Source organism: Clupea harengus, chromosome 18 (assembly GCF_900700415.2).
Source record: "Clupea harengus chromosome 18, Ch_v2.0.2, whole genome shotgun sequence".
NCBI classification, from domain to species: Eukaryota; Metazoa; Chordata; class Actinopteri; order Clupeiformes; family Clupeidae; genus Clupea; species Clupea harengus.
The window spans coordinates 11,145,916-11,156,164 of NC_045169.1; the positions used below are offsets into that span (position 1 = coordinate 11,145,916).

The 10,249-nt window shown below is 43.1% G+C and overlaps 2 protein-coding genes across 3 annotated transcripts in view; one reads left to right on the forward strand and one right to left on the reverse strand.

Moving 5' to 3' along the window:
• Positions 1-2,747: 2,747 nt before the first annotated feature.
• On the reverse strand, positions 2,748-7,361 carry ecsit (ECSIT signaling integrator). Its single transcript, XM_012832837.3, has 7 exons — positions 6,471-7,361; positions 5,909-6,317; positions 5,441-5,664; positions 4,649-4,706; positions 4,159-4,307; positions 3,783-3,903; positions 2,748-3,511 (listed from the first exon to the last, which is right to left on the reverse strand). The coding sequence occupies exons 1-7, from the start codon at positions 6,606-6,608 to the stop codon at positions 3,246-3,248; spliced, it is 1,365 nt and encodes a 454-aa protein (XP_012688291.2). The 5' UTR covers positions 6,609-7,361; the 3' UTR covers positions 2,748-3,245.
• Positions 7,362-7,469: 108 nt separating this feature from the next.
• Positions 7,470-10,249, forward strand: part of eml3 (EMAP like 3) — a 40,696-nt gene continuing 37,916 nt past the window's right edge. The window contains exon 1 of one of the 2 annotated variants that reach the window (XM_031584886.2): positions 7,470-7,934. In XM_031584886.2, coding sequence (XP_031440746.1) covers positions 7,853-7,934 — 82 coding nt within the window. In that variant the 5' untranslated portion in view covers positions 7,470-7,852. The remainder of the gene's footprint in view (positions 7,935-10,249) is intronic. The other variant, XM_031584887.2, reaches the window with a different exon arrangement.

The following is a 10,249-nucleotide window of genomic DNA, read 5'->3' on the forward strand; positions in this document are numbered from 1 at the left end:
TTTTTTTTTTTTTTTTAAACTGGCTATTCATCCTGTATGTAAATTTGATATTTATTTACTGAAGTAGTCTCTAGGCATTAGGATGTACCTGAACTTGAATGGATACAGGCTGAAGCCATAACTAATGTCCATGGCAGGATGGACAGTTTGGGGCCCTATTCAGTTATCTTGCTGTTCACAGTAGCAGTAGCCCTTTCAGAAACATGAGGGGCCCCAAACCTCAGGTGTCTGGTCTCCCTACAACATATTTCTAGCGAGTCGTGAGGCCCCTTCACGTAGCTCTTTATCATATGTTAGTAGGCTTCAAAATCATACACGCCAAACTAATTGGCTCTCGGGTGGTTCTCATTTGCATAAAGTTAAAGATTTGCCAACTTTGATTGCCAAGGTGAATTCGCTCTCTTTTCCCCAATGAGAGCGCAGCGAATTTCGCCTGTAATGGAAACCTACCGTTAGATGGTTCTTCCTAACATCCAGTTCGAGTGCATCTTGCACAACCCTCAGAGGCCAGCTCTTACTCTTCAATCTTAGCAGGTTCCCCTGTAGGGCCTCACACTTCCAAAACACCCCACGCTTGTAGATTCAAAACTGCACATCTGCACTCACTACCCCATTCTCTGGGGCCCCGCATGAGGCACCGTTAGGTAGTTCCGCTTAATATACATGCCAAGGGTCCTGGGGTTGGGGGAGGTCCACCGGGACATTACTCACGACTGTAAGTTCAAGGCGATTGACTCAGAGGAATGAATGAAGGACAGAGTTGCAGCCCACCTTGCTATTATTATCTGAGTTTATCTCAGGGGTTAAAGCAAAAAAAAATCCTGAGCCTGAACTTTTTTGTGTGTGTGGGAGGGGGGGGGGGGGGGGGCGTGTCCCGTGGCATGGACACATTCGCAGGGTCAAAAAAACAAACAAACAAACAAACAAACATTTAGAAATGAATGATTGCAGATTATGGTGAGACTTTTGAAACTGCAATCCCAAGAAAGGTCAGCAATAGTAGGCTACTCCACCTCACTACAATATGGTAGCCTACTAACACATGTAGCATTCACGATTTCTTTTGATATCAAGTTTTGCTGCTAAGCTTTGTCCTTGAAAGGTTACAAGATGACCTACAATCACAAGGTGACATGTTATAAGGGTATGTCAGTGGAAGAAGATTTGATTTGCAACCATTTCATTGAGGATATATGAAAAAGGACAGCGATTTACTTAAAGTGCAACAGTGAACTGTAGATAATAATGTAGTTTTATATTGCAACATTTCCATAATTACTTTGTTAATAGAGAATATATCAATACAATAAATAACAAACAAAACATTAAAATGTTACAAGTAGTAACTGGTACAACTGGTAACTTTAATGTTGGGAAATAAATACAAAACAGGACTTTGTCCATGTACTTGTTGGTGGCTTCGTCGACATTTAAGGAAAACATGACGTTTTTTTAGCTTTTCCGAAATACCTTACGTCTTTTAAACTCTGGTGTTATGCCGTGTGTGTTAAAATAGCGGCATGCCGATTGGATATTGACAGTTTAGTCAAACACACGGTCAGTTATTGATGCCGGTACATCAGCTGTGGATGTTGCTCCCGGTAAAGGCGTTGTGTGTTGGAGAGCTAGTTGCATATATTAGCTTTCTGGAGCACAAAGTGCAAAAGCAAGCAGCTGCTTCTCTTAACTTCTAACACCAGCTACCAAAAGGCTTACTGTCCTTCCCTTCCCATCTCTTCTATCCATGCCCAGCGCCATTTATTTTATTTCCATCCTACTCTCCTTTGGTGTGATGTCTCTCTACTCGGGCATCTACCCTAGGCAGAGGATAGAGAAAAGTCGGTGTTAGAAGCACATTTTCCCAAGACCCGCCCCAATCTACTTCTGATTGGCTAATAATGTTATTTTGAGAGCGGGAGAGTTGTGCTCCTTTCATTTCATTGGCAGACGAACTCATAAACTCGAAAGTGATGGTGATGATATCGAGACGTGTTTAAAATTTTAAAAAAAATAATAAAATATTTTTTTTCGCAGCCAAGCGCGGCACGCCGGAAATCCGGCACGGTGCCGGAATACTTTAATCCCTGTTATCTGTTTATTTCCCCTACTGCACTCCCAGGAGAGGTGTAACAGAGTTGTATTGCTCAGACACAAGGTCGTCACCTTCACATCAGCACAATGCTGTCCTGTGGAGCTGATAATGATGGTCATTTGAGCTTTAGAGAGCTCTGGATTTTGGGGAATTCAGTTTTGCCCATACGAAATATAATTTCTCTTGTACTGTTGGGTTATACTGTAAACTGTGCAGGATGCAACGGTCTCCATGACAAATAAGCCCTTTATACGTTAAGTCTTGTTTGCTGATCATGGGGGAGAAGTATATAGCACTTCTGATAAAGAAGATTTCAGATTTCCCACTGCTCATTTTGAAATAGTACACACACACCCTTCCCTGTTGTTTGGTCATCTGAAATCCAAGCTTGTCTATTTCAATGAGGATGATTAAATGTGAAATAAATAGACTTCTCTGCCACAAGGTATCACAGGTTCTAAATATCTAGATGTGAAAAGTCACTGCGCCACAGCAGTCCAGGCTTTGTCAAAACAAACTGTTTAATTCCTTGTGAAACGTCAAAGGGAACTATCTATGTGTGTGCAATGATGGTGAAATCAAAACCTGAAGGGAAAACAGTTTCATCTGACACTCAGCTGACACATTCCCCCACAAGATATGCACACTTTGCCAGTTTTCACAACTTTGCATGATTTTAATTTCAATTAAATTATAGAACTCATTCACTCACAACATTACCAACAGATATATTTCTTCTTTAAACAACTGTCGACATAAACAAAGTTTGAATCTGAACCACTTTGATTAAATAAAATATTTCTGCTGCATCTATTTCATTTCAAAAGTGTCCACACACGTCCATCTAGTCAAACCCCAGCGGAGGACTTAAGCAAACGATGCACTAAACCATTTTTGTTATTGGGGAGAACTATGTGTACCTTGTCCTCTTCCTGAAGGTCTATCCTTCTGTGAAGTTTCAGTCATAACCCCAGCATAGCACACCTAACATGGTGACAGCTAGCCCCTCAGGAGTATCTGAGCACTGGAACTAGCTGTGTTTTTTTACTAGCTGTGATTAGGGTCATTATCTAATCCAGTGAGAGGGTAGACGTCTTGGAGTATAACTGGGACAGTTGCATTATGCTGAGCTAGCAGAGCACAAACCGAACCCTCACTGCTTTACTCTCTGGCCACCCAGATGCTCCTCCTCTGTGACACGGTCAGATTCCATTCCGTGTTCCGCTTCGGCGTCTGGCCCCGGAGGACGCTGGGATTCCATGGTATCCTGGAGCTCCGTGGGCCCGGAATCGAGGCGGAAGACTGTGGGGATCTGGCCCAGGATGGGGTTGGTCTCCTGGAGGCCGGAGATCCAGCGGGCCAGAGTGGCTTGGTCGCCCTGACCGGCCATACACATGGCATAGACAGCCCCCTCCTCCACTGCAGAGCAAAGGAAACGGGCACAAAACAAAAGAATGACATAAAAGACTCGTAATGGACGTTTATCTTGTAAGAAATGAAAGAGGAATTATTAAAATATGACACTGACTGACAAACAAGAGGAGATTCAGATGTTTGACTAGCAAGAGTGAAGACAAGATATTGATATATTATGTACATATTAAACCTTTAGAACATTTTTCATGAAACCCAAGTCCTGACTGGAGTTACGTCCTTGAGTAAAATGAAATACAAGACCTTTACAACTTACAGTTCTCCACTTTAAAGCTGAAATCATCTCCCATGTCACGCTGAAGATCCAGGTCTAACCACAGAGGGTAGTAGAGAGACTGCTCAGGACCCACCATCTCCGGGTCTATGTACTCCTTCACCTACAGGACACAGGAACCAGCACAAGGGGGTTCACTGCTTGGGAAATCAAAACTGCATAATGGTACCAAAACCTGCTATCCTGGGACTGTAAAAAAAAAAAAAAAAGGGGGCATTTCCTTTTATCCCTTTAGAGGAACAGCATAGCAACGGCAAGTGTCAAGTGTCACTTCCACACAGCAACTGTCAAGCAAACCTCATTTGATAGCTGTCTATAAAGATGCCTGTTCAGAAGAAAAAAAACATTATTGTCAAACCTTCTCCTCAGGTGGTACAAGGTCAGCCTTCAGTACATAGTAGTACACACAAGTCTTCCTGAGCCACAGAGGATAGGGCCCTTCCACAAACACAGGCCTGTTGGGGTTGTGCTTGGCCAGCAGGGACTGCTGATCTGGACTCTGGATTCCTGATGGGCAGAGAGCAATTTAGCCTTTAGCACCAGTTCACCACACAAACACTTATTTTCAGCTCAAATATTTGGTGCCATGTCTTTCTGCTGTGTGGCTTACTTTCGATTATTGTCTTTTAAATTTGATCAAGATAACTAGTTGTGCCACCTTTTGTTTTCCCAACAATGAAACACACACCGCCATGCTGCTAGGTAAGTGAACATTTATCATCACTCAGTGGTCTAAACACAAAGGCATTTTCACCAAACCTGGACTTCTTACATCTGTTACTTCACAATACTAGTCAACAAGAGTGTCCAATGCATGTTTCAAATTGTGGAGGAGTGAAGTTCTGTACCTACGATGTGCGGCTCCTCGATCACCTCGCCGGTCTCTGTGAGGTCCGTGTAAGGAATCTGTGTTGGACAATCAAATAAAAAGGTGTGCTTCAGTTCGCTGTAAATCACAAAACAATTGGACTAATAGGAAATGAATAATAAGGAAATGGCCAAAAAAATTAGTCAATCAATCAAATTGTTCTACCCATGGTTTTAAACCAGACCCAGGTGTTCATCAACCAGCTGTACCTGACAAATGGGCAAGTAAATACCAGTTTACATGCCCCATGGCATCCTTTGGGATGCCCCAAGTCTGCAAAATATCATACTGTGTAATGTACTGTATCTACAATAGAATGATAGAAATTGTGATGTAATATTATTTTCAATTCCATAAGACATTTTTATCACTTATGCATGAACAAGTTAGGCATATATGAATTGATACATGGAACATGTAGTAGGTGTGCTTTGAGTATCAAGGCTTCTCCTTAATCTATCCCTCCTAGTTTCCTGCCTCTTGATTTTAAAACCAGCAGAGAAGAATAAAGTAATCGAGAAATTGTGAGGATCACTAGCTCCACACAAGATTAAGAACAAAGATGTTCGTATTTATGTATAGCGCAGCTTTTGTACAGAGTAAATCAGGGTTAATCATGTGAAGCAAGTAGCTACTGGATACCTACATTTGCTTCACAATCAATAATATGCTCTCTTAATTGATCTATCTATCTATCAATCCATCCATCAATCAATCAATCTAAAACTCTATGGTTCTATGTCAGTGTAGGAGTGGAGTCCTTCAGGCTGACCTGATAGACAGTGACTTGGGCGTCTCTGTCGTTGGCGATGCGCGCAAGGCTGAAGCGAGACAGGTCCACTGGGTCCTCAGGCAGCTGGTGGGGCACAGGGAACGGGTTGGCGTGCTTGAACCTGGGGAACCAGTAGGTGGTGCGCTGGTACTTCCTCACCGGCTGGCTCTTTTCTCCAAATATCTGTATCAGCAGGACCTTAGTCTCAACGTTGGGCATGACTCCTGTGGAGACAGGAATTGTGATATAAACTTAAAATGTGTGACTTTTAAATGTTTATACACTTGCAGTAAGGTTAACTACATAAAGAATATGACATGTTTAGAAGTAAATGCTTAAGCAGACAGACATGTTTTGAGATTCAAGCAGTTTCTGGTTGACAATAAGACACACGAATATGTGTGTGGAGACAGAGAGACACAGGCAGACACACACACACACACACATGCACGCACGCATTAGACGCACCATGACCCTCCATCTGTTCCAACACTTCCACAGCACAGTCCTGTTGTCGTGGGTAATGGTAGAACATTCTCTGGATATAGTTCCGTGGCACAAACACCTCCTTGGGGAAAACATCCAAGATCTTGTTATAGACAGTAATGTCTCGCTCCACTCCAAATTCCGGCATCTTCTTCAGGGCTGCGTAAATAAACTCCACGTGGCCCCGTCGTCGCTTGTCCCTATGGTTGAAAATGTCCACGACCTTGTTGAACGTGGCTTTAGACTTTGCGTCTTTGCCTGCCCTTTCAAACAGATCGTCATGGGCAACCAGAGCCTTCTCTTTCTTGGCATCCTCATTATTCCCTTTGAAGGCTGAGGGTACAGTACGATTCTTGTTGTACCTGCAGCTGACGTGAACAGCCCGGTGCACCTGCCAAAGAAAAAAACAGATGAAGACGAATCTCCACAGATGCTCAGAACCAAATCATTGCATGGGTATAATGAACCAAACGTAACCGTGTACTTATATTAGCATCAGTGCTTTCAAAAGCGTTATTGGTGAAATAGTATGGTAGTTATTTACCTGGACGCAGGTACTGCTTAGAGTGGGGCGATGTGGGAGGCCTCCACTGAAGAGGACAGCCTGCTGGACAGCTGTCCTGACATAAGGAACTAAGCACCGGACACACTGGCCCCGTAGTAGAATGTGAGCCGAATTCATTATAACATCTTGCTAGCAGATGTATTCATTGGTGAAATACAAAGAGTGTGTGAGTATGAGTTAAATATTAGGACAACCGAGTCAGATAATGCAGCTAGGTAGACATCGCTAGCTTCCCATGCCGAAAGACCAGTAATGTGTAATGTCAGTTGCAGGCTCATTCATCTAACTTGATCTTGTAATTTTCACACTGCTGGTAGCATGGTAGCAGGCTGGTCAGGAAAGTACAGCAGCTTAACGTTACTAAACATGACGTTACACCTAGCTAATGTAAATGGCACGGGAGCACAACTTCCATATACTTAAGTTATATCCGTACAGCACAGAATTACGTTACTGCAGACCACCTGAGGTAATTATCTTACATTAGAGAACTGAAGAATGCTCAAATGTATTCACGTTATAAAACGTTCTTCAACGTTGACACGCACTGGTAGCTAGGCTTGGCAAACGTAGCGTTACGACTTTGCGTGTGTTGGCAAACTAGCTAGCATACATGTAATATCCTATATAACTAACGTTAGCTACTGTATCCTAACTAACATTACACATTACAAAGAGTTGTAGCATACCATCTCCACCTAATATATTGTATAAAAAATAGGCTATCAAGCTTACATTACCAGTAACTGAAATGGTGGGTGATACGCAACTGTCAACCTAATTTTAGTCGTTCACGGGCACTCTCCTTCAAGCATGACTTTTAGACAACATAACCTGTGAACATCACTCGCCGGTGGCTGCAGTTCCTGTTCCCATTTAATGTCTTCCCTTAATCTGAAGGAATCAGACATGAATGGTTCCGCTACAGAGGGGCGTTAGGCAATGGTTTACCTGTAGGCGGCACTACACCCCAAGGAAAACATTACGAACTGGATGTTGGTTCATGAGTCGCAGCGCTCAAACGAGAAAACTTTCTACACACCTTCAAGTTTTTACAGTGAATCGCGCCACATGTAGTAATGAACATGTAGTATCACATGGTACAAACCCCTAGTGAGTAAAAGTGGAGTCCCTCCAACGGTAGAATCATACTTGTTATCTGCGTGATGATGCACTTGCCTTCAAGATACGCAACTCATTTCCTGGATTTGTGATTTTGAGTTACAATACTGCGGTCCCGTGGCAACGCAGCGCACGTTGTCATGTGCGTGTCTTTTCCCTTTTTCTTGAGAAATTGCGTTTGGGGCATCTGCGTTTCACTTCTGTCAAGTCTCCAGGCTTACTAACAGGATGGGAAACACATGAAATTATCCGCTTTCCTGAGAAACCTGAGATTTAAAAGTATTGGAGATTCGATCATGGATGGGTCTACGAACAGCCTTGGTAAGTTGATTATTATGAAGCTTGGCTTATCTGATATTTTTGAAAATACAGTTTTACACACGTTATCATAACGTTTCCCTAGTTAACAGGAAAGCATTTTACGACTTACCTGAGCTTAAAGTCACATAATCAGATAGCAAAAATTGGACATTTGTCATGATAAATTACATGTTATACCAGAGACAGTACAGGAGGAATGTTGTTATAGGCCTACTAAAGAAAGTTTTACACATTGTGTTTGGATCAACATCACAAGCCATATGTCTGTAGCACACAGCACTAGTGGTTGCAGTGTTGATCATAAGTGCAAACCTTAATCACAGGACAGCAATGTCTGTCTTTAAACTTCTAATCAAGACAAGACCAGACAGACTCCACGTTGTGATACACAAGATAACAGATATTTCTGTCACGGTAAGCAGCATTACATAGATGAGACAACCTACCCAGTGTTTCACTTGTCTAACTACAGTAAGTACTTGGCTTGCCCATAGTGTACTGCTTTTTCCGGAATACATTGCCAAGACCACAAGGATCCAGAACATTGCCATTGCCCAAGTGTTTTCTCAACTGAAAGAACACGTTGAAGAAGGTTGGGCTTTGATTTGTTCTGTGACCAAAAAAAAATGACTCGGGTTGTAATTGTCTTACTTTGGTCAGTTAAACATTCGACTGTCACAGGCGCTGACTGAAATTGAAAAAGCATTTTCATTGAGGCTTGAACGTTGTGTTGTTTGCACTCCTGAGCTGCAGGCCTACATCAGTGCTCTCTTTCCAACCCAAGCGTAGATAATACAATTACATAAAATAAACATTGATATTGGATAAATATTGGATGCTGACAGGATAACCCTCTGATGTTTTCATATGACCCCACTACAAAACACACACATAGATGCACACACATGTTCATGCAAAGCGGTCAGGCACTCACACACACACACACACACACACACACACACACACAGCAAACAATAATAATTCACATCAGCTGTTCATCAGCCTTGGCTTCCTTCCCGTGTGTTTTTCAGTGAGTGTATTTATTTTCCCCTCCTTTGAGCTTTCTCCTTTGCTGCCTCTTAAAAACCTTTAATGGAGGGGGGGGGGCTGCTATAATGCAGAGGCACAATGGAGACATTGTGGGGGTGTCTGACTTGGTCCCTCCTCATGTGTTTCGTGTCTGCTTGTCTCCCTGTAAAAAAGCCCGGCCCCTGGTTTTTGGGGAGCCCTTCGGCACGTTCGGCCCTTCGGCATCTTCGGCCCCACCCCCTACCTCCAGCATACTTTGCAGGCATGTTATGATGTTGATGCAGGCCACACCAGACTTGCGTAGCGGGTCATTCAGCTTTCTGAATGTGTGATGGACTGTTTGGGGGATTGCCCTGCAGTTGAGGGATTGCTTGACACTGGGGTTTCCGGCCCTTGCATTAAGTGCTATCTGAGAGTTGGTGACCGTGGCACACACCTGGCAGTCACATGTACGTTTTGGCTGTCACTCTTTAGCTGTCAGTGGGTCACTTTGCCTCTGAGCCTACATCAGTCGCTTGTCAGACCTCATCTGCAACCTTAGATTGACAGCTGATGGGTGCTGTTGTGTTTGGATTTCAGAGAAAGGTGCTGTTGATTTGTTGATTTGGTTGTTTCTTGATGAAGGCTAATGAAGAAGAGGGCCCCAATGAACCACCAGGAACTAAAGGAAGTAAAGATCTGTGCTGATTACAAGATTGGCACAAACAGACCATTTTATTTGATGATTAAAGTGACGCTTGTCAGTTGAATGTCAGCACCCATGCTTTCAATGAGCTGAAGCTGAGCCACAGTTAAATTTAGGCATGTTTACCAAAATTACACGGGAAATGTTAATTGTGGCTAAATTCACTGTGCACAATGTACATTCATGTTTTCCACACATATACTTCACCAGATCACAGCATCAGTGTCCCCCAACAGTTGTGACCTCGGCCTGGAGAACCTGGCAATAGCCTATACTCTTCATTCGCAGAATACAGGTCTGTTCTTACTGCAGCTTAAAAAAAAAGAAAGAAAGAAACCTTACATGCAATGTGCAAATGCAGGCCAGTGTGTGTGTTTTCACAAGATGTGAAACCTCCTCGACGTCCCAGTGGTTAGAAAGTCATCTGACTGACACAGCACTGACCCTGATTGGGTTGCTCATGAATCTGATTCAAATGCTGCTAAGGGTGTGTTTGCGCTCCCATGATAAAGAGAAGAATGCCAGCATTGTTGTTGTGGGAGGCCTTATCGGGGAACGATCTGTAGAAACAGTTCCGTTTCATGCTGTATTGGTAGATTTG

Excerpts from the sequence above, each read along its gene's own strand:
- ecsit (XM_012832837.3), bottom strand. The coding sequence starts at position 6,608 with ATGAATTCGGCTCACATTCTACTACGGGGCCAGTGTGTCCGGTGCTTA. Across the intron at positions 6,318-6,470 it reads TAAGCAGTACCTGCGTCCAG|GTGCACCGGGCTGTTCACGT; the intron begins GTAAATAACTAC and ends TTTCTTTGGCAG. Across the intron at positions 4,707-5,440 it reads CCCAAGTCACTGTCTATCAG|ATTCCTTACACGGACCTCAC; the intron begins GTCAGCCTGAAG and ends TGTCCAACACAG.